Raw genomic sequence first — 24,529 nt, forward strand, 5'->3', positions numbered from 1 at the left:
CTTTAACACTTTCCGAGTCTCTATTCTGCACTTGATTCCTCACTAGAGAAATACCAGGGTGACTATATAGTTTACTGCCCAAACCAAGACCCCTATGAGAGTGGGGGGAAAAAGGGAGCAGTTAATAATTACACTGGGGCCACAGGGCATGCCAGGTGTTGGGTGAAACAGAGCTGTAGACATACTCATTGTCACAGGCCGATTTCAGGGGCAAGGGCAGCAGCGGTCACCAGCCGCAGCTTCCCTCCATGACTCTGGGGAGCCGCTAATGACTTCAAGGACAGGTACACAAAAACCTCAGTCTAGGTGAGAGCCAGCAACCACTCAACCCCATTCAGAAGGCAGGACGGTCAGCGTGCGTGGACACCCCACCTGCACAGAGCCCCTGCTAACACCAGAAAGAAAACACTCACACCCTTCTCCTGGGGCTGGGCATCAGTCATCCCCTCCCACATGCTGAGGACCCGCCTTCTACTAACGAGGGATAAGCGGTCCCTTCACAGGCCCTTCTCCCGCCCGATTCCCCTTACCTCAGGTGTCCCAGACTGTAAAACCGAGACTCGCCGTCGGTGGAGCGGACCACCTGCAGCGTGAACATGGGCTGCAGCTGCCTGAGCTCCAGCAGGACAATGGCCAGGTAATGGATGAAGAGGAGGGCGTCCACAAGGGAGACGGCGTACTGCACGATGCCCTGGTAATTCCGGTCCCGAGAGTCTAAAACGCGGACCCCATAGAAAAGCCAATAGGAAACCACAAAGAGAAAGATGAGGATCAGCAGCAGCGCTCGGAACACAAACACCCGTGGCACGTCAGCTCTCGGCTTGCGGAAGAAAAGCGCCCAGGTCCCAATGAGCAGGATGAGAAGTTTGAACGTCACCGAAATAAAGAGCCCCTCACAGATGGTGCCGCAAGGCTCCAGCTCTTCCCTCCACAGGATTGGGGGTAACAAGACGAAGGCGATGGGGGTGAGGAAAACTAGAAGTCCAAGAAACGAGGCCACTGTGATGCCCAGGTAGCGCCTGCAGTCCAGTCCCACGCTGTCCTCCATGTCCTTGCTGATCTGGGCAATGTCCTCTTGGGATATGCTGTGCTCCGAGGTGCCCGTGATGGCTGTGGTGGTCTCTCCCCAGTTGTCGTCCTGACGGGGGAGAAAACAGGAAGGGTGAAGAGCAGCGTGTGGCGCAGGGGACACCTCCTCTAACCAACCCACAATCATGGGCTTTCTAGAAAATGGAGGTGGAACCCAAATCGGAGACTTGTTCATGAATTCGTGTTCATGGAAACTTCCCAAACGCATAGTTCTCCACTTGGAAAGTTAACAACGATCACGTACCAACAAAGAAAATTGCTGTCTATGATAACCGCCAGATACAACCGGGTGTACACTCACACCTTGGGGGCAGAAGTATGAAATGGTACAACCACTTTGGAAAACTACTGGAAAGTTTCATGTAAGTTTAAATATGCATTCACGGTATGGCTTAGTAATTTCATGACTAGGCTTTTCCCCAAAAGAAATGAAAAGCTGTCCACACAAAGACTTGTACAAGAATGATCGCAGCAGTTTTATTCATAATAGCCAAAAGTTGTACAACCCAAATGGCCATCATCAGGAGAATGGATAATAAACTGTGGTCCAGTTATACCATGGAACACTACTCAGCAAAAATATAAAAGAATGATCCATGCCAAGATGTGGATAAATCTCAAAATCATTAGCCAAGATATGGCTAATTCTCAAAATCATTATGCCAATGGAACCAAACCCAACACAAAAGAGTAAGATTCCAATTGTATTAAGTTCTAAACCAGGCAAAGCTAATCTACAGTAATAGAACTCAGAGCAGTGGTTGGGGTAAGGCTGAGAGCAGGGATTGCCTGGGAAGGGTATAAGAAAGCTTTCTTGGGTGATGGAAATGTGTGTCTTAATAGAGGTATGAGTTATACGGGAGGTCACATTTTTTAAACTTATCCAACTTCATGCTTAAAATGTGTTCATTTCTCTAGGTGCAAATTTACTTGTACAAGAATGTTCATATTTACATAGTACCAAAGGTTCTCAATTTATTAAAAAAAAAAGGAAAAAAATTATCAGTAGGGAAAAACTCAAAGCTGTACAATAGTCTAGTATGAAGTGAATTTACAAGCTACATAAAATTTATTTATTTATTTTTGGGGGGAGGGGTGCATGATCTGGGAATCGAACCCGGGTCTCCCACATGAAAGCTGGGCATTCTATCACTGAACCACCCATGCACCTCATAAAATTTATTTCATAACACTGCTAGGGAAGGTAATTTTGGACTCCATGTTTTGAATTGGGTCTAGCATTCACCTGACGATCAGTGCTGAAATAATTATTATAGTATCTGGTGGTCATTTTGTTGACCACCACACTGCTCTGATCTATCTATCTATCCACTCACCATTTTATTCTGCTCAAAGAGCTGCTAACTAAATCCCCCGCCTATTTTACAATTTGTGCACATCTGTGTGCCTAGGAATGTAGATGTCTAGAGGGTCCTCTTAAGATCGAAGACCTTAGAACAGACGTATCTAAGATCCTCTAATCCAATATCCTTACTAGGGTTCCTCAACAAAGAAATTGAGGCCCATAAAGGTTGGGCTGCCCAAAGCCAACGAGAAATATAGCCACCAAATGCCAATTTCAATGCTTTTCCTACAATATCATGTTGATGTAAACACCAATAATTACTTCTCAGCGAGCTACATGCATACAGATGCTGCAAAGAAAAAAATGCCTTCACAGTGAGCCAAAAGCATCTCTGAATCCACATCTAACAGGAAACTGACCCCCTGCAGCACTTACGGATGGTTTAAAGACCTATGCTCCAAACACACAATCCTGGCATTAGCCCCACCCATCTGTCCATCTGTTCATCCATCCATCCACCCATCCGTCTATTCATCCAGCCTTTCCTTAGTCAAGGCAAGGAAGTGCAATCATTTAAAGATTTTTGCTCAATGCTGAACGAACTTCACATTCAACCCACAACTGCAGCTCTGGACCTGAAGAGCAACTCCTCTGAGGAATTCCCATCTCAGTCTACATACCTGCTTATAAATGCAGTGTGTACTTTCAGGTGCATTTACATATGCTTATCGATAGTCTTTAACTTTACAGCTGTGTGTGCACACATTGCTTTGTTTATTAGGGGACAAGTCTGGACATGTATACATTTCAGCAGCTGTGCAAACGTGTTCCTGAGTCCAGCTCAGATGTTTATTTAAATCTGGTGGGCTGGCATACATTTGGACTCAGAGAGAAGAACCCACGCAGTGTTTTTAAAAATGAATACATTGCCAATAGTTAAAAGTTGGGTAGTTTCTGGTCCTTCTTAAAAATTGCCGGACCAAGTAACAATGTGCTTCATTCCTAAATGACAGCAAGTACCTGGAGCTGAGGAGCTGCTGTTCTTTTTACAGAGGAAATGCATTCTCTAGTTTGCCACAGACCCCATCACTCAAAGCCAGGTCTCTGATACTGAGTTGCAGTAGGATTGTGATTCATCCTCAAGCTTGCTAGCCATATTCCTCTCTTTTTTTGACCCAGGGCCTTTTCCATTCATTTATGTTTCCCTCTCAGCCATCTAAGTTTGCAGCCCCTGATTTATTTCATACACCAAGACTGATGCTCAGTCTGGGCTGTCCGAACCTCTCTTCTCCTCTTTCCAACACTGACTTAGATACTCTGGAGAGGGAGTTTCCTTTCCTCTCTTACACTGATCCATTTTGGAATGAGTCTCCAGAAACTCCAGCCTGCAACTTCTCCCGTCCCTGCCCAGTCATCAACCTCCCTGGCTTTTCTCCAATACCATTCAAAGCAGGCCACCCAATCACGCTGCAGAAGACTCCCCAAGCTAGCCAATGGCAGGGCAGGCTTTCCTTAGACCAACAAGAAACCACAGGACACAGATAAACTAATTAACATGTTAGAAAAATAAAGACTAAAACCCAAGAGAACCCACTGCAACAAGACTTAGGAAAACATCTGGCCCAAAGGCGTCTTGATCAAGTGGCACAGCATGCTTCCAGACATTCTTTGATCCCTACCTGAACTTCTTCTGTGCGAGTAGAATCATTTGCCAACAGGGGCTCTCCGGTGGGAGCCTGGATAGTGACAGATTTTTCTGACCCTCTGCCATCTTTATTCCGGGGTGATTTGTGTCTTTCTCTATTTCTCTCCCTGAAAGAAAAAAAAAAGACAGAAAAAGATAATCAGCCAACACATGTAAGCCACATTAACTGACTCTCTGGTTCATAAAAATACATTGTAAATTTTGTTTTGAATTTATGAAGCTTTATGAAACACATGAAAATTGTATGAAATGGATGAATTTATAAAAATTCTACATACACACCATGCCAACATCTACCTGCCACCATCCCTCTGCAAGAAGTAAGCTGATCTCATTCCCTACTTAGTATTTTCTTCCTGCCATTCCAATATCTAAAACACAGTCTAAAATTGTGAATGTTCGTTTTCTGTAACTAAGGCACATTTTGTTGTAACAATTACTGACTTGATTTGGTTATCTATCTAAACTAATTATCTAAGATTTTTTCATTGGGACAATGCTGTAGAATACTTAAGCTTTGGTTTGTCCAAAAAAATCTGGGACACACTGTTATCCTACACTTTTGGACAAGAAGAGAAGAAAGGAAATTCTAAACCAGTACAGAGAATCATTTACTTTTCATTCCCACAAATTCAAAACTAAAAGACATCCCTGCTGGGTCCTGGCTGCACTCAAAGACACCCATGGGAAGAAAGAAAGGGAGGACAAATGACACCAAAATAGGTGCTTGTGTGTGTGTGTGTGTGTTCACACCTCCTAAAGAAAGCAGATTCCTGCATTCTTTTTACCCCAGATGAACTTTCTGAGTGGTTTTCTCAGGTAACTGTAAAGCACCGTAGTGTGAACCATCCTGACATGGGTCAATCTTGAAATTACAAAAGCAACCAAGCAGGCTGACAAAGCTTAGAGGCTACAACCGAGCATTAAACACCCCCACCCCCAGCTGCCAACAGTGAATCCAGGAGCCCCTCAGTTGCCAAGAGTCGGTTGGTGCCCTCTGCTGTCCTCCCAGGTCGCTGTGACATCCTTCCCTGAAGCACTTGCTTTCATTCCCAAAGTCTCCTAGGCAGGCCAGAAGCAGCATTTCGCATGGAGACTTTGGAGACAAACCATCAAATCAGCTCTGCCCTGACTAGTAAGTTGAGATCTTGGGAAGGCTATTCAACTTCTGAGAACCTCAGTTTTCTCTTCTGTGAAATGGAGATAATGATAATACCACACAGGTGATCACGCAGTGTTCCGTACAGGGCTGTGAAGCACTCAAAACATCGTAGATGTGATTGCTATTACTATTGGCCAACAGCAAAGAAGAATGATTTTGCTTATTTTACATTGTGAAGCAGAGTAAGTGTACCCTGGGAAAGATTTAAAATGGAGCTAGTAACAGATCATCTGTTTTAATTTGATAAGGCTGCCAGAATGCAATACACCAGAGACGGACCAGCTTTTATAAAGAGTGATTTATTTAGTTTAAGATTTATAGTTCCTTGGAGGAAAGGCAGCCAGCTTTCATCTAGGTTTCTCTGGCCTTCTCTCCTGGCTTCTAGGTTCAAACAGCTTTCCCCGGGGCATTTCCTCTTTACATCTCCAAACATCTGGGTCTATGTAGGCTCTGAGAGCTGAGCTGAGGTGTGCTGAGCTGTGCTAAGCTCCTTCTCTCTCTTCTGACTCTTCCTTTTATGCCTCCAGATAATTAAACTAAATGCCACTCACTGCGAAAGGCACTCCCCTTGGCCACCCACAGATGTAATCACATGCTGATGGTTTAAGTCCACAGCAACAGAACTGGGCACCATCACCTGGCCAAGCTGACAGTGAACCTAACTAGTATACCATCAAACCCCCTTCTCCTCTATATGCAGAGCTCCTGTTCACTTACTACTTAGATACTCCTTGGGGAGCAAAACCACATGCAGATTTCCTATTGTCCAACTTTTACCTTACTGATCCCTCTCTGGGATTATCACAGCCTAACTCCTTCAAAGAAAGAAGGCTCTCACTGCCCCTTGATAATCTTCCAGTGACATAACCTTATCTCTAGGTCAGAATTTATCATTATAACCTGTGCTAAGTGAGAGTCTAGTTATAGATGTGTTCTTGTCAACTTAGGAAACAGGCCAAAGAGAGAATCTGGTCAAGTTTACCCAGACTCACCTTACGATGCCCACCGCCCTACTCCCTATCTCAATTTATAGGGCACTGTGCTAAGTGCTTTCCTGTATTAATTTCATTCAACCCAAACAATAACCCTTTGAGGCCCCATTTTACCAGTGAGGAAACCAAGGCTCACAGAGGTTAAGTGGCTTCCTAAAGTCATAGGAAGTGGCAGAATATGACTGTTGCCACAGCCTCAAATCACAGCTACCACGCCACACTGATTTGAAGAGCAACCAGAATACGTCACAGCAAAAACATTCCTATTAGGTTCCTATTAGATTCATCTTCACACTCTTAAGCTTGACAGCTATGAGATATGCCCCTGAACCTACTGGTAGGAGTCATGACTTTAGATAGCACCAAGCTGTGTACCCAACACTCTGGGTTGCCAAATATAATCATCCCAAAAGGCATTCGCTGTGAGAAGTGCACAATCTTCAGAATGAGCATTAGACTAAGTCTCCTTCTGCCACACAGAAGAGGTTAGTCTCCTCTGTTTCACTGTGCTTCCACTTTCCCCAACCACGCCCACATTTATACTCTACCATTGCCAAGTCACACGGTCACCTAAACCATCCCTCTCTTTGCTAGTCCTATGAGGGCAAATCTTGTGACAGTAAAAATTCTGCTGGAAATAAAAATTTTCTCACTGAGTGCCAATTCCTTGAGCCTGAACACTACCAGGGCAGCAGCTCATGTGGGGGGCCACCAGCCAGGACTGAAAACAGCAACCCTCCAGCACCAGCCATCCCTCTCAAATCCCAATGCAACCAGAGCTGGCTCACAAAGAGCTCAACAGCACCCAAATAAGAAACACTGTTTAATAATTTTCCCGGTGACATCTGAAAGAAACCAGATAAGACCAATGATCTGATAACTACAGGTTTCTCATCTTTTAGAGCTTGAAACCCTAAACCAGTGCTTAGGTTTAACTGCAAACCTGAATATCCAGATAAACCACATGGGATGCCCATTCAAGAGCAGATTCTATGCCCAAAGAACTGGGAGACAACAGGAATCTGCATTTTTCTGCCACCCCTCCAGGGGATTAGGATACAGGTGGTCTAAGAACCTTCCCCAGAGCTCTCCCACACAAATACACTTGGAGGAGGGCACTGCTGGCATGGCTGCCTGAGAAATCAGCCTGATTGTAAAATGCACAGTGTCATGCCCTGTACACAGAAGGGGCTCAAAAACGGGAGCCACAAGCGTAATGCTGACCTTTGCAATGCCACAGGGCTCCTTTATAGGAATATTATTAAGTGTATGAGGTTGGGAGAAAGGCTCAGTATGCAATCATGACTGAGTGACACCAGAGCCTGGAGCCCTCCATACACTGTCGAGTGAGATGCAGATGTAAGGTATGTCCTATCAACTCAACACCACGGAAGCTGCTTGCTATACCGAGCCTTGTTTTCAAGGGAGCAAGACCAGTGAGACAGCTTTTATAAAAATCACTAGTCCTGCATTACTGCTCCAGAAATGTCTTTGAGCCAAGCCAGGACTTATGAGTGAACTCCAATAAAAATATTGCTATTTAGAGCTTTCCAGTTTGCAGAGCTACAAGTCATCATATGGCCACTTAGCTGTAACAGGTATGCAAATACACATCCCTGTAGCTCCAGATGCTGTAATTCATAGCGCCCTCAGTGAGAGGGTTGCGCAGTGACGAGGACAATCAGTCCAAGGCATCTGAGAGCATGGAAATAGGAGACCAGAAGAGCAACTCAGCCACCAAACCATGAAGGGGGTGCTAGAAAGCATGTGCATACTTGTGTGCTTTTTTAACAACTCTGCATAAGTGGTGTGAATCACCTCTGGCATGTGTGTGTCGGTCATGGAATTCTAATCTTTATCTTTACATCTTTCCCCACTTAACATCTGCCCGTATACATCTGTGCGTGCATATATACGTGTGTGTGTGCATGCGTGCGAGAGAGATGGGAGGAGGGAGAGGCAGCGCGTAGGTGGCACGGGCATGTGTCTGTACCTGCATGTATATGTATAAATGTATCTATTTAGGCGATTCTACAGCCGAGTCTTTAGATGCTGCTATAAATCCCCTTTTGGCACGCCAGAATCCCCATCAATTCCCATGCTGTTCCCACGTAAGATCAGCATTTCCTGGGAAGATTATTTAGTTCTGTTTCTGTTGTTTGTCTGCTTCTATTTGGGGAAAGCCGGCCCCACCGGTTACTCCTCCCTTTCCTTCTCTACCACCACCCACTGCCCCTGCTTTCTCTCTGCTGCTGGGGGCCAGAGGGAGAGCTGAGCACAGCACCGACTGACGCGGAAGCGACCTCTGAACAAAAGCACAGATTCCTCACCCTCACAGGAGGCCCTTTCTTTTGGATAAGGCATGTTAGCACATTAGTCACATGAGTTACTCTTCATTTCCCTTTTCTTTTTTCCTTCCCCTACAAGTCACTCCTACTGCTTTCCATCCCACACAGCCAATGGAAAAAAGCATGGACTTTCAAAGAGGCAACAAGTCTGACCTGCACCCTGCCTGGGGCACCTACTAGCCTTGGAACTTCAGGCAAATAATGCACCCTCTCTGGGCTTTGGTTTCACCCTGTCAAATGGGTATAGCACCACCGACCTTCTACGACTGCAGTGAGGACAGGAGATAACACCAGCGTGCTAGGAAGGGTTCCTTAACTTTATGTTGCTGGCAGCTGCTGCACTGCAATCAAGGAACTTGGGTTCAACCTCCAGAGGTTACGAGAGGTCTTCTAGAGTCTGCACCATTTTCCCAGCAAGCTAACTGGACACCCTCTGGAGACTGCAGGCATCACAGAACGAGGCCACTCACCTCTTTGCTTAGAAAAGGGTCTGCTGTCATCTGCCTAGCACCTCCAAAGACGATCAGTGTAACTGGGCATATCAAATTTGGTGCAATTATTCCTCCCTGAGTTGGATGCCTACTAAAATTACCGAAAAGCACGCCTGCCCCTCCCCCCTTCCTATCGTTCTACTGAGATCCCTGACATTCATTAAGCAGAGCTGCTTTCACTCGGTGATGAAAACACTTAAGCCTGTGACAGGTACTGTTACTGCTTAATATTCGTATGCTCCGACAAAATACTCCACGGCACATACCACCCACTGAATAGATCTTCTGCCTCACAACTGCTACATCCGCATTGCCTGGATCAAACCCTTCAGCCAGATTTCCTCACATGTGGGGGCTGCTGGTTTTTTGTTTTCAAAGAATGCAGGGAGGAGTTTTATACATCTCTAATGCCTATTCCTTCACCCCGAGTTTTGCTCAGAGCAGGCCAAATGCAGTAATATTCCTTGATTAATTTATTAAAAGTCTCAGTTTGTGTTATCATTTGCCAAGTACTTTCCACATGGGTCCAAGAAGGTACCCACGAGTTCTGTGCGTTGCTTTCATCGAAAGTTATAGTCTCTTAAAGTGACCACAAAAGCATGGGAGTATCAATTTCTGGGTGTGTGTGTGTGTGTGTGTGTGTGTGTGTGTGTGTGTGTGTGTATGTGCAGGGGGAGGCAAGAGGCCTGAGGAAACAACAGAGTGTAGCAATAGACCCCAAAGCGTGACAGCCAAGACGTACAGCAGAAAAAGGGACCAGAGAACCCTCCAAGTCATCCTCTACTCTTCACTCCCAACGCACCAACAGCACCCCAAATTCCTACTTCTGTCACCGTGGCGTGGAAAAGTGAAGCTTGGCACACTGACAAGGTAGCTGCTTTCACCAGTTACGTCCAAAGAGTTGATATTTTAACTGTTTAACAGCTGTTTCTGGTACTCTATAATTAGTCTGATAGATTTACTCAATGGTTTAAATTTGTGGTCAAATTATCCCCAGAGTGTTTCTAACTTTCTCTGAACCCAGGCTCTGGCATGGTACTTGAGGCCCTCTGACACCCTCAGCGTTGCCTAATCCAAAGCTCCTCTGTTTCCCATCATGACAAGAAAAGCTTACCAGGACTCAGTACAAACTTATTTACATCTTTTTTCAAAATTTTTATGATTTTAAGTATAATCCTTGAAAATTTAGAAAATAATGAAAGCTAAAAAAAAACCACTCGAGGCATACCAACTTGAGTTGATACTCATCTTATCACACGTGTGGATGTAACCATCATAATGTGCAAACTGTGGGGTCCTGGTTTTATAACATGGTCTCATGAACATTTTCTCATGTCACTAAATGATCTTTGAATCCCCTTCCTTTATACATTTTTATGCCATTCATTTTTTTTTTTTTGAATTACAAAATACATACTTGTAAAACACTGAACCAGCACAGAAACAAAGCCCACAGTAAAAGTTCCCATCAGTCAACTCTTCGGCTAAGCCCCTTCCCTGAGGGCAAAACTCCTGGCAGCATGAAGAACTGTCATCTATGGGAGTACTTTTTTAAAACTTTCCTGTGTATTTGTATACACACAAATAAATAAGCAAGTAAATAACATACATAAAAATTCTATACATACGCATTTATGTGCATTTGTGTGTATCTGTGTGTGTGTGTATACACACACTCCCACACACGTATATGTACATCTTACTGCTGTTTTCCAAAACCAAATCCTACTAAACATTCAGCTGCTTGTATGGAGATTTGCTCAGTCAGGGAAGCGCCACTGCAATCCCCATTCCCAACCCTGCCCTGGGTTGTGGGCACAAGTGGGCCATGCATGGGCTTGACCCTTTGGGCTGGGGCCCCCAAACAGTGTGCTAAAGTGTCAAGGTCATTAACAGCCTTCGTACACCCACTGTTCAGTGACCTCCTACTGTGTGCGGTGTTAAATGTTTTATCTGCACGGTCTTATTAATCCTCTCAACAATCGTGTAAGGAGGGTGTCGCTGTACCCATTTCACAGACGAGGAGACTAGGTAAGTGGTAGCAACTTCACCACCTGTATTCTTTTTTTTCACATGGGCAGGCACCGGGAATCGAACCCGGGTCCTCCGGCATCACAGGAAAGCATTCTTGCCTGCTGAGCCACCGCGGCCCACCCCCCACCTGTATTCTTAACCAGTTCAGTACCAACTATTCATTCATTCACTCACTTCCCTCTGTATACGTGTAATACAGCAGGCACTATAAATACCATTGCAGACCTGTTCGTATTACAGGGGAGAAATTTGGCTCCAGAGCTAGAGTTGGCTCCCATCTCCCAGGACAACTTTTTCAGAAACCCAGGCCCATTTGCCAGGAAGACGAGTCAGACAGCGGTGAGGCACCAGGCCGATCCCACTGGGCTGGGGGCATAAGCTTCATACCAATGCATAATGGACAAAAAGTCAGCAGCTTGGGATAAAAAGTAATACAGGGACAATCTTTTCATAAAAAACTTTCACTTGCATTCTTGGGAAAGCTTGGGGAGAACTGTCATGTGTGGGAGTACTTAGAATTGAAGAGCATTGCAACTGCAGGGAGAAACTTTAATTTAAAATCAATTGTGAGAAATTAAGGTCATCCACTCTAAAGGCAGCCATAAAATGTAAATTGGTGGCATGGTCACGCCCAACGCGTGTTAAATGCTCTTAAAGCTCAGCTTCTCACACACCAGGGGACTCCAACCTCCAGCCCTGCAAACTGGAGTCATTTGCAAAGTATGTTTCAAAGTCCTGCCAACCTGCAAGTTTCCCCCAAACGAAAAGTAGAATAATCAAAAGCTTACATACCCTTGTCTGTGCGATTTTTTCGAATGACTTGAATAGTAAGAATATCCAGAATATGTAGATTCGGTATCCATAGCAAAGGAGGGCTAGCTCTTGAAGAAGGAGGGGTACAGCTTCTCCTTAGAGGTAGAGAACTTGACCTGCTAGACTTGTAAAGGGAGGCTGGGAATCAGAAGATCCACTCTTCAACAGGAAAAGATTCTGAAGGGGGGGGGGTAGGTAAGAAAAAAAAAAAGAACGATATCAACCTTCAAAGTCAACCAAAATAGGGCTGGAAGACAAGTGACAGAAGCAGCATCCCTAAGCAGCAACCTCCTCTGAGGTCTCTGTTATGGAACAATGACTGCGGGACAGAAGCATCTGAACTCTAAATGCCCCACTCATAGCGACATGCGTCCCAGGTTCTGGAAGGGAGTCAGGCTGGGTGTGGAGAGAGTCAATTCCCTGTCGCAGCAGGAGGAAAATGGGAGGTGGTGGTAGCCTCGGACCTGTCCATTTCCTGTGCACAGCCTCGCTCCCCACTGGGTTTAAGCTGGGGGAAGTGGCTTCTCGCCCTGCCAGCCGCAGCCATGGTGTCCTGCTACCCTCCTCCCGCTTGCTGGGTTATCAAAACAATGTCCAGTGCAGTACCTTTTGAGGGATTTGGTCATAGTTTCCAAAAGTCAATTTAAGAACAAAAAGTTCTGAGTCTCTTTGATCCAGGAATCCGGACTTTTTAGAATTTACCTTAGGGAAGTAATGCCTTTTTTTGAAGAAAAACCATTACCACATTGTCTATAATAGAGAAACCCTGGAAATGATCAAAATGCCCCCAAACCAGAGGAACATAAAAGATAAACACAGTTCATCCACCTAAAGAAATACTATGTGGCTGCTTAGAGTGATAATTAGGAAGAATGAAGATTTCTGTGATACAACGGTAAATTTTTAAAAGCAGGAGGTAAGACTGTTAAATTTAAGTTAGTTACAACCATAAAAAATCACTTATGAAGGGTACATGGGTGGTTCAGTGGTAGAATGCTCGCCTTCCATGCAGGAGACCCCAGTTCAATTCCCAAACCCACCCCCCAAAATCACTTATTTAAGGACAAGGATTAAAGGGTACATCAGAAAATGAAAGCAGGTGATTTATTAGTTGCAGGATTCTGAGACACCCCCCTCCTCCCATTTTCACTGGGTACTACTTGCTTTGCAATAAACATAAACTGGAAACATTTCCAAGTACATTCCTTTCACCTGAGCTCCAGCATGCTACATCTTTACTTCTAAAAAACTTTAGATTCACACATTCTGTCTCTCCCTGCACCCCGGCTCCAGAAATGGTCTCTGCCCAACAGAGCTTCCTTACCCAGTGCCTCCTGGAAGCTGACACTGCAAACACAGCCAGGGAGGTAAGTGTGAAGAGAAAACAAAGGAGCTGCAAAGGCCAAACCCTACCCCTGCTGGGAGGAGGTCAAGTTTGCCTGACCCCAGCAGCAAGGTGCCCAGCCAGGATGTGGCTCAAGTCTGCAAATGACGCCCCGCCAGCAAGGCCCTGGAGCCCTCAGGCACTGGCTAGGATACCTCTGCCCTTACCATTCATTCTGCTGCAAAGTGAGGTGCCTTTGCCTAGAAGGTCTGGGTGACCCAGGGCTACCTTCCCTTGTCGTGGATGCCTGACTCATTTCATTTCTCCTCTGCAGGCGGAAGCCCAAGGCTACCGTGGGAAGTCCTGGATTCCAGCCAGAGATCTGCCACAGGCTCATGCAACCATCGATAAGACAACCTATCTTCCTGAACCTCAGTTCCTCATTTGTAAAACGGGGATAAATTAACCCGCCATTGTTCTCCCAGGATTATCCGAAGATACAGGGAGATAAGGAATCCAGAATTGGGTTCCAATCCCGTTTCTACTCACTTATTAGCTACGTGACCACAGTCAAATTATTAATAGGCCCCTCTGAACCCTCACCTATAAAATGTGAATAACAGGGTTGCTATGAGGATCAAACGAGTGTACAACTGTGGAAGGGCCAGCACCAGAACCTAAGAGTACCTTTGCAAACACTTCATGTTTTAACCTCTGGATAAATGAAAGCCGTGATATCTGAGCCCATACCAGATGCTCTCCTTGTACTTCTTTGGAAAAGAAAAGTTTGGTAGTGAGCGGGGCAGAGGAAGTGACTGCAGCCACCTTCCCACCATCTGAGGCTGGCTGACCCACGGGCTTCTTGCAGTCAGGCAGAACTGGGCTCATATCTCAGTCCAAGGCTTACTAAGTAGCTGTGGACTTGAGCCCATTGGTTTCTCCCTCGGAGCCTCAGTTTCCTCATCCATAAAATGGGAATAAAGGCTGCCCACACCGTGGGACAACTATAAAGACTAAATGTGAAAATAAACATAGTGAGTGTTTAAAAAACCTTAGTTTTATTCTTGGACTCATCTTCGCTTTCCGAGAAGACTGGAAAAGCTGGCTCATTTCTCCCAGCTCGGCTCCCCACCCACACACATAATTCTGTCTCCCATCACTTTCACTAGCAGCTTCAGGAAGGATACTAATGGGCTTTCAGCACCTTAAATTCTCACTTCCCTTTGTGCCGGGCTTTGCTGCTTTTTCATCTGCTTCCTACCTGGCAGACATCAGCATTAGGAGGCAAGTCAAGATCTCCAGCCTGCCTCATCCCCTGGTGGCTTCCTTCCCAGCTCTCAGCTGACCTGCAGATTCTAAAGCTTGGCTTCTTGGCCTAGATAACTGATAGCTCTCTTTTAGATTCATAATAATGAACTCTCCACACCTCCTACACTATTTCCGCCTTCCACCCCCTAACTTTGGATTCTCCTTTCTACCCTAATTTCTAGCCAATTCTTTTACTTTTGCACCTCTGGCTAAATGTTGCTGGGGTATCTCAAAGGCAGGTGGCCCAAGGCCCAGGCTGACCGTACAGCACCACTCCCTTGCTATGAGATCTTGGAAGATGCTTACCTCTCTGAGCTTCTGTCTCTCCCCTGTAAAAGGCCACTTAATATTACCTTTTCCTAGGGTCGTGAAGATCAAATAAGACTTCCTATGCAAAGTCTCTGGCACATGTTAACCCAAGTTTCATTCCTCTTTCCTCTCTGCAAGAGGACGTCATTCTTTGCCCTCATTAAAACCTCTGGGCCTCCATTAGGGCAACTCCAGGCATGTCCCGCAAAGGAGAGTCCCAGGCTCCCGGTGCCCTTTGGGGAAAGGCTTTACCTAACTTTACCAACCACCCTTGTCCAGTTTCTCTCCCATAAGTCCTGCCTATTCTTACCAAAGGGTGGTCTGTACATGCTGCCACTCCTTCTCCCCATCCGGCACCTTGAATCCTCTATCCCCGGCATGCCACTAAAAGAAATCTAAGTTGGCCAGAGATGGCTGTTGGCCAAATCCCAAGGCCACAACCCCGTCCTCCTTCTCACAGGCCTTCTTACTCCATTCATTCATTCATCCACATCCTTGTTTAAGAAGCACACATGAGAGACCCTGCTCGACAAGGCTGGGGCACGGCGACGGGGAAGGCACAGGCCTGGCCTCCCAGGGCTTCTCTGTCACTGGTTAGCTTGTCTGGGGACACCTTACGTTACCGCCTCTCTTCCAACACTGCCTCCTCCTGACTCCATCCAGGTGTCCTCTAAGACTCAAAGCTCAGCCTGTTACTCTTCTCCATCCTGTGGATTTACTATAAGCTCCTTGGAGACAGGAACTATGACTTACTCACCCCCGGACACTCTGAACATAAAAGGCACCCGCCAAACTGACCTGCTGGAAAGATACATTCCAAATGCGCATTTCCTCTTCAGTTGCCTCCTGTTCCCCTTGGCCCACCACAACTGCTCTCCGAGTGCATCCAGGCTTATCCTTTCCAATTCCTTTCTCCAGGTCGATATACTCACCCTACCATCCTACAGATCCAGTGCTGGGCCATTTTCACTATTCTCCTCCCCGCTTTGCCCCAAACAGCTGACCGTCACTAGGCTCTCCCAGCTCCCAGCTCCCCACGTCCTCAGGCTCACAAATTCACACAGTGCTGAACCCTATTAAAAAGCTGCCACACCGCCCTAATCGAATCCAGTCTATACAGACCCCTCCACACCATTTCTATCACAGCCTTCAACTCTCGTCCAAGATCTGAGTGAAGATTAAGGAGCAGCAACAGGAGACAAACAATAAAATCCAGGGTGAACGCATTTTAAGAGGTTTCGAACCCAAGGAGGTAACAGCTTCCATATAGTTAATAGAAAACACACTCATTCTGAAGCATATCACTGCAGTGATATAGTTACCAGAGAGCTCGACTGTATGCAGAGGAAATTAAGGGAACTTAGATAAGGGCCAAGGCATCCTTATCAGGACAGAGAATAAAGTAACGAAAAGGAACCTGGTTCCCTGAGCAATAAAGCCACAGGCTGCGGCACCGGCCTGCACGGGACGAAGTGTGAAAAGACGTAACTACGGATCCTGAGAGCTGGCACTGTCAATCATGCAGACCACTGGCCTGACTCCTGCTACACAGCCCAGAGTGGGCAGCAACCGCGGTGATCTCTTTAAGTCACAATGCATATGTCACTTCCCTGCTTAAAACCCTTCCACAGCACACCACTGTGCTGCAAAGGAGATACAAAATCTCTCATTGGATCTTCAAGGCCTTGTCCACTTCTCCGTTTCCTTTCTCCTTTTCCAGGCCCAATTCTTTCAAGGCAGAACGTTCTTTCCAGACTTAGGGCCAGTGCCTACTCTACACATGCCCTGATTTGCCTTGTCCTTAAAAAAAAATCCCTCAATCAAGACTGCTTCTAACAAGCAGTCTTCTTCTCTGACCCTCATCTCAATCAGGCCCTTTCTCAGCACCCTGCACCTTTCCTTTATCTCAGTTTCCAATTACACGTTTACTCGTGTGATTACTTAATGTCTGTCACCTGTAAGCTCCACGAAGCCAGAGGCCACCTTCAGGGTTGTCTCTCCCGTTTGGGAGCAGATCTCAGGACATGAGACCTTAGATTCACCCTGGAAGAAACCAGAGGTTAACTATTCGATTCTTCAATTTACACAACTCAGCTACCTGAGTTACTGGCCCTGCTTGGGTAGAGATGGAGCCAAAAATCAGAATAGAGGCTGGAGCTCATCAAACCATGCCATATGAAGTATGAGTGGTGGCATCTCAAATCCTGGAATTTCCAGGGAAAAAATGTCAGAAAGAATATCCTTCACCATGTTTTATTAAAAGCAAAATGAAGACCAGCGGCCTCAAATGGAGTATTCCCCTAAAGTTAAGTTCACTCACATAAAATATACCTGACTACTACTTAAAAGAAAAATACAGTGTTCAGAAAACCAAATGAGGGAAATAATATGTTATGGTAATGATAGTGGTAAACATCAGCTCACCTTCACCAAAAGGAAATTATAAAAACATCAGCTCTGCCTAGAGCTATTAACTAATTAAGGGAGCTCTAGTTTAGAGGGTACAAAGAGCCATTCCTCTCCCCATCTAGAGGATGTATTTCCAAGGGAAAGAAGTTTCTGGTACAAATATTTTCATCTATGATTTGTACCGTGTACATTACTTTAAATATCTGATTTTTATCACACGCAGAATTCTAAAGGGTTTACTCCATTGAATAGTATTTCTATTACATCTGGAGGGTAATCTTTTTCTTAAGCTACCCATTTTTTTATTGGGGGTGGGGGTACATGGTCCAGAAATCGAACCCGGGCCTCCTACATGGAAGGTGAGCCCATTTTTAATTATGTGGCATTCAAACAGAAAATGACAATTTAAATAATTTCACTTAGAGTCAAGCTTTTTTCTTACTACAACTGAGAGCCATTATCACCATTCCGTAAAGTGAATTACTCTAGTTAGGAATAATACCTTATATGGCATATGACTTACATGTCATTTTCACTGAACTTACGCATACTTTTTGATTTATGGCAGTCAGTTTTCTAGTCCACCTTTACCACCTTTAACTATAGCTAAGTAACCTGGTGATTGCCACTTCTTCCTCCCTGGGCCTCACTTGACTGTTCCAAGGTTGAAAGTGAATGTCAAAAAGATTACAGATGCGGGAGACCCAGGTTAGATTCCTGGTGCCTGTCCATGCCAAAAAAAACCGGAGAAAATTGCGTGTAGGTTTTCATGAATTTACTTGGAGGGCAAGGGAGTTAGGAGAGAGGGTGTGGGGAAGTATGACAAGGGTTCCAAAACGTTCTGCAGAACCTGTGGTCTATAAACCATAAAAGACTCACACAGGTCACTGATGAGGAGCTCACCTGGGCCGCAGAATGTTTGACAAAGCCCCTGATTCTTCCACTACAATAGGGCTCATACAAATGAGTGACTCTGGGCCACTATTCACAAGGAAAGAAAATGCCAACCTTATTTGACCTATCTTGCCAATGATTTCAACTCACCTTTCCAGAATAACTCCTCTTGGCCTAAGTCATTTATTACCCCTGAAAGACCCTCAGTGGCTGGGTTCAGATTTCTGAAGAGCTGTGAATGGTTAACATGTCTAGAGTTCTATGTACTTGTTTTCAAGTGACCCCCTTCTCCTCTGCTAGATCTTTAGACTTCAGAAATAAAAAGTTTTTCATGAGCACTACTTCCCTTGTAAATCCAATGGTGCCGGGTCCATTGACAGCTCTGCCCAAGAAATGGAATTAATGACACCACTGCAGACCCCAGCCCAACATGCCTTTTCATCAGGCTTCAGTGAGACCAAGAAAGCAGGCAGAAACACAGTCCAACCCCAAGCCCACTAAACCCACCTTGTCCACTGCACGAAAAATGGCATAGCACAATGCCTAAATCCCATGTCATACACAGCCAGCCACCCTAACCAAAGCTAGTGCACCTCACAGAAATGGTGGCAATGATAAGCTAACAGTGTATTGTCACTGAGTGCTTAGGATGTGTTAGATACTGTTTTAAGTCATTTGTATGTAAGATCTCACTTAGTCCTCAGAACAAGCCACTAAAAGGGGTAAGGGTTCTCTCATTCTACAGCTAAAGTCACACATCTGATAAACTGCTGAAGCCAGGACTTGCATCCTGATAGTCTAACTCCTGGGGTCTTAGCTGCAGAAATTTCATAGCATTGTAGCAATCACCAGAATAGTTTTACATAGAAGAGGGCAGGCCAGGCAGCAATCATAAATTGTCCCAAACCATACATAACCCACAAAGAATTTTCCTATTTTAACTCCTACTCACAGGTTTAGTGTTGTGAGGAGTGGAGAAGCCTTATGTGGAGTGGAGAAGAAAAGAAATGAATCTGAAATAGTCGCAGCTCCTAAGGAGCTCACAGCCCAAACGTGGAGACAATTAAGACACAGCGTGATAACTGCCCATCTGACCCAAACAACTGCTGGGCTGGAGAGAAGCAAATGGGGTGTGAGCGTGTATGTATGGGGGGGGGGGGGGAATATACATCCCTTACCCAATACTTGCTTTATCCTCAACAGACATGAGTGACATCGAATTATTGCTTGGGAAGGAAGCTTTATATTTCCTTTATGGTTTCCATCCTGTTACTCAATTACATAAGACAATAAAAATGTGCCACTTCGGGAGACCTTGCAAATATGCCACTCTCAAAATTCTTCCCAATTTATTTACAAATCAAGTCACAACCAAGTCACACTGACAACACTGTTCCCAGCTAACAGTGAAAACTTCCTATTGAGTGTTTTCACTAATTACATGGAGAGGCTAAATGCTAAATGCTCAAGGATAGGTAAAGTATGTTATTTCTTTGAACTGTAGAATAAGAGTTTCCTCCCACAAACCAAACCCCCAACGAGATCACATTGATTTAATTCAACTCTGGAAACTCTAATTAATGGTTACAGAAAATGGCTAATTAAGTCTCCTTCCATTCAGACAGTTTCTGCCATCTCACTTCAAGGGCCATGTAATCAAGCAACCCACCCACTGGAAGGAGAATGCTAATTAGCATTGTTGATTGGCGACGCAAGTTCCAATATTTTTCAGCAACCCTGTAAAATGTATAAACATGTCAGTGAAAATGCCAGTCTTTACAACTTGCTAGCTTTTGGAACAAGTATCTAAAAATACACGCATTTCCAACCACAGCCCGGGAAGATTTTTTAACAAAACGCACGTGCCAAGCAGCACAATCATCATCATAATGCGCTCTAACACCTCCTAACGAGCAGCTAAACGAGCTCACAACACCTTCGCGGTGCGGGCCTTACACTCGGTTTCGATCTGTGAAAACGGAGCAACAGATCTCACTGCTCCCAGTGTCACCAGCTCGTCACCGAGCCGTCAAGCCGCGGCTCCAGCCCACCCTAGCCTCCACCACCCACGCGCTTACATTTTTATCAGGCTTCCCACTTCTCTGGGCGCACTGCTAGGGGACAGTTCAAAGGCTGCAGGAGGAAATGAGGTCCTGTCGGTGCTTAAGGCTGCCCCGGCGTGGGGAGGTTTTCCTCAAACAGGGACATGTCAGGGCTGGGACTGGCTGGGCGCCTTCTGCTCCACCCCGGCGTTTTTTGAAAGTAAACTCCTACCTGCCTGTTGCGCTCTCCGAAGCGCCACCGGACTCGCTCCTCCAGGCCTTCGGAGCCGGATCGATTCTGTAAAAAGAGGTGTGAACACAGGCTAGCTCTGTCCCGGTTTCTGGCGACGGGCCAGGCGGCCCCCGGGCGCTGGCGGTTACCCGGGTCGAGCTCCACAGAGGGGTGGGCACAACGGTGCGCGCCCAGTGCCCGGGGAGCTTAGGGACGGCCCGCCCCACCTCCCCGCAGCGGCCTTAACCCGGGGTCCTCCAGGAACGTTCGGCCACTCCCAGCCAGCTGGCCCGCCGCGCACTGGGAGTCCAAGTACGCGCACCTCCACGGGGCGCACCCCCAAAGTCCAGCCAGGGGAGGAGGGGGCGCCGAGGGTGTAGGGAGGGAATCCTGAGTCCCGGGGAAAGGGGTGCGGCCCAGAGCGCTGGGTAAGGGCAGGAGGGGCGCAGGCTCGCAGGGATGGGAGAGGAGTAGGGTCCCAGGAAGAGCGAGACGGGGTGCGGTCCGTGGGAGTAGAAGGGGTACGGGCCGGAGGCGGGAGAGCAGTGGCATGGGGAGAGCTGCGGCCGCTGGGGTTTGCGGGAGGTCGCAGGGACACGCACAGTCGGGATTGGGGGTGGTGGGCGTCTCCCAGCGGGAGGTCTGCACCGCCCCCCCACCATTCCCGACCCCCCCTCCCGCTCCCGCCAGCCGCTCGGGGCTGCAGCACCGCGGCGCTTGGCCTCTCGCCGGACTCACCTCCGCGCCGGCCGTGCGGGCTCCGCGGCGCGGGGTCTCGGCTCACAGCGGCCCGGCTCTGCGGCCTGCGCTGAGCTCCGGTAGAGGCAGAGCCCCGCCGCGGCCGCCGCTGCACTGCTGCTTTCCGCTTCCTGTCCCGGCGCCGCCCCGCAGCCCGAGCCCAGCCCTGCGAGCCCCGCGCGGCCGCGAGCCAAGAGCAGCGAGCGCTGCCGGCCCTGCCGCCGGCCCGGCCCACCTGCAGAGGAGGGCGGAGTCCGGCCAGCGTCCCCCCTAACCCCAGCCCCCACCCCACCTCTCTTTCGCTCCACCCCAACCCACCCCAGCCCTGCCCAACGAGACGCGTGCACACTCAACATTCATACACACGCGGGGCCTAGGGACTGACCCCTCCCGGCGCCTCCCCCTCCCCCCCAGATGCATGTACGTGCACCCCTCCCACGCACCTTCACACTCATATACACACATGCACACATCACAGTCCGGTATCAGACCCTCTCCTGGCAGACACACACTCACCACCCACTCGCCTCAGAACTTACCTCACCCAGCCTCCCAAAAGACTTGCACCCTCTCGCTCACACAAGTCACACGCGCGAGCATGCACAAAATCCTAGCCCGTTTTGCCCTCGCCTAAACCATAGCACATTTTCTCGTGAGCCAGGGACCAACGCACACAGTCATATACACACTGTCCAGGAACTGACCCCAAAACACACACACACACACACACACCTAAACCCGTGTTCACACTCAGTCACACACACATTCACACCCAAACTCAGAGCCAGGAAGTGACCCCACAAAGAACCGCACCCCCCCAGACCCCCTGCATCACCACCACAGCCAACTCCCTTCCTCCTCCCCCAACACATGGCTGTCAGGCACAGCCCTGATTCCCTCCCAACCCGTTCCCTGCTAGAAGAGCAACTCTAAGGGCAGGTAGCCTTGGGCTCCATCTCTCCTGGGTTCAAATCCTGACCCAACCAGATGTGATTACTGAAGTCTCTGAACTTCTCTTTCCCCATCTGTAAAGTGGAGTGGATGATAATGCTGAACTTGCAGAATCGTGAGGATTGTGGAAAGTGTCCAGTGTCCAGTAGACACTGAACAATTAGCAACTATTTTTGTGGATATTTGCATGAATATTTTGCACACTTCTCACTTAGTTGTCTGTTTAGTCTGTGCTTAACAGGTAGAGTTAGGTGTTCATAAAGATTCTCAAATCTGGCAGGGATCTAAAGCTGCCTACATGAGAGAATTCTCTAGTGGAGGCTGTGTATGATGAAATGATGAATTGGTTAGGGTTGTCTACTGGAGTATCATGGGCATGTGGGGCAGGGAAATGCATCCCCATCCTGAACTGTCCTTAGTCATTGGACTTTAGCTTCAAGAAGGCTTCACTCCCTGGCACCACCTGTCCCTCACTCCTCCTACCTTCCACTTTCTCCCCCACATAGTGCGATTCCTTCAGAGGACGCCCATATGGACACCTAGTCTCCTCACCCCCACCCCGGGTCCTCCTGCCTCCGTGTCCCATTCCTCGACCTCTCAGCTGACCACAAGTGCCCAGATCCCGAGGGCAGATGCTGCTGATGGAGGTAGCCAGCTCCCTGCACATCAAGCCAGTTGTTTCTCCACCAGCATCAATACCCAGATGGAAAAATGAGGGGTTTACAAAACACATGTCTTCCATTTTTGAAATGTAGACCCATCAAAGTTAAAATAGGCCAAGGATTTCCTATTCTAGTTATGATGATCCTGTATACCTCCAAGGTAATGATCAGATCTTTAATGAAACTTTGTGGAAAGTGATTCTGATGCACTTTAGTTTATTTTGTCTAGCTACCTTACCATGCAATACTTTTGTGATAAAGAGTAGTGCAAAATTACTCTATTACAGAATAATAAACTCAGCTTTAAATACCATTTATTGTTTGTTTATACCCAACAATCTTAAGTATTCCAGCTTGAAAGATAAGCATTGGAAAACTTTTCAAGAACTGAATGGCGGCTGTAGAAACTGGAAGCCTCCCTGGCCAATGTTGCCCATCACAGAGGGCTTCAGGCTCATTCTGGGGTTCCCTGATCAGTAATAAAAGTTAATACTGTGGGCTCTATCTGCCACTCATTTGTCTCACCCATTTGTTCCAAACTCAGGTTAGGAACTGGTTGAGTTGATTTGAGTCTTTTCAAGACTTCAGCATGACTGTACTCTCCACAAATGTATGCATATATTTCTCCCTTCCTAACCAATCTCATAACTTTCCCAAATCCTGAGATGGACCCCACTGAAATTCTCCCTGCTTATTAAGCCCGGACTCAAGTGCCACTTCTTATGCAAAGCCTTCCCAGTTCTCCCAACCAGAAAACAGTCTCTTCCTTCCATTTGAATTCCTGCAGCATTCTGGATTTTATGCTCACCTTCTTGCTTTCCATTGGTTATTTGTATGTCTTACCTTTTTTTTTATCCCAGAACTTTCCACATGGTAGTTTCTCTAAAACCACTTAGCAAGTGAATGAATGACTATAAAATACTTCTTGCCCTGGGAAAGTAAACAGTCTTATCAGAAACAATCCAATTGAAAAGATATGACAAAGGCACGTAAAGTTAGCTATAATATACAAAAGATAAAAAAAAAAAGATGCTAAATGAACTAAAGGCACACTGTTTAAGAAATCACCTATCCAGTCTCCAGGATTCTGATACACCAAAAAAACAAACAAACGAACAAACAAAAAAAAAAACAGGAGTTAAGTGAGAAAGGCCTCTGATCAACAAAATAGGTTGTACAAAGTCAAGGCTTTGAATTCTATGTTTTTTGTTTGTTTGTTTGTTTTTTTAACAATTCAAAGTTTTGATACATACTGAAAGTACACACTCAAAGGAAATGAGCATGGGTATTCTCCCAAGGAAGAGAAGTAGTCTGAGGTTGGGATCCTTGTGTTATAAGGACTTAGAGGGGTCATAGCCATTGTGGCTATGCTGATAAAGGATTGACGAGCTGCGCTTTTCATTGGTTCTTTTCAAGTGCCACCCTGAGTGAGAGTGAGGTGTATGGGGCTAGGTGCATGGGGGCTGGGTGTGTGGGAACTAAATAGATGTATGTGTGCCTAAAAGAGCTTTTTGTTATGGGTCTTAGGGTCACTTTCCCCTTACTCTTCCTTTATCTAACCTGCCTCATTCCCTATTCAGACAATTCAGTCCCTTAGCCTTAAAGGGGTGCTGAAGCCAGGTTGGTCAGTCTTCTGTAACTGCTTCCTGCTGACAGAGGGGGAGCTGTCCTTGCCTATAATGGAAGTGGAATTCTCTGACTATCATATTTAATGATTCTT

The 24,529-nt window shown here is 46.6% G+C and overlaps 1 protein-coding gene across 2 annotated transcripts in view; it reads right to left on the reverse strand.

Moving 5' to 3' along the window:
• The window catches only part of VANGL1 (VANGL planar cell polarity protein 1), a 45,102-nt gene extending 23,799 nt beyond the window's left edge, over nucleotides 1-21,303 (reverse strand). Inside the window, exons 1-5 of one of the 2 annotated variants that reach the window (XM_077119786.1) lie at nucleotides 21,197-21,303; nucleotides 20,459-20,524; nucleotides 11,920-12,117; nucleotides 4,075-4,207; nucleotides 531-1,138 (exon numbers count right to left, since the gene is read on the reverse strand). In XM_077119786.1, coding sequence (XP_076975901.1) covers nucleotides 531-1,138; nucleotides 4,075-4,207; nucleotides 11,920-11,990 — 812 coding nt within the window. In that variant the 5' untranslated portion in view covers nucleotides 11,991-12,117; nucleotides 20,459-20,524; nucleotides 21,197-21,303. Of the gene's footprint in view, nucleotides 1-530; nucleotides 1,139-4,074; nucleotides 4,208-11,919; nucleotides 12,118-16,298; nucleotides 18,206-20,458; nucleotides 20,525-21,196 lie in introns of those variants that run through there. The other variant, XM_077119787.1, reaches the window with a different exon arrangement.
• Between the last annotated feature and the right edge of the window lie 3,226 nt (nucleotides 21,304-24,529).

Source organism: Tamandua tetradactyla, chromosome 11 (assembly GCF_023851605.1).
Source record: "Tamandua tetradactyla isolate mTamTet1 chromosome 11, mTamTet1.pri, whole genome shotgun sequence".
Classification (NCBI taxonomy): Eukaryota; Metazoa; Chordata; class Mammalia; order Pilosa; family Myrmecophagidae; genus Tamandua; species Tamandua tetradactyla.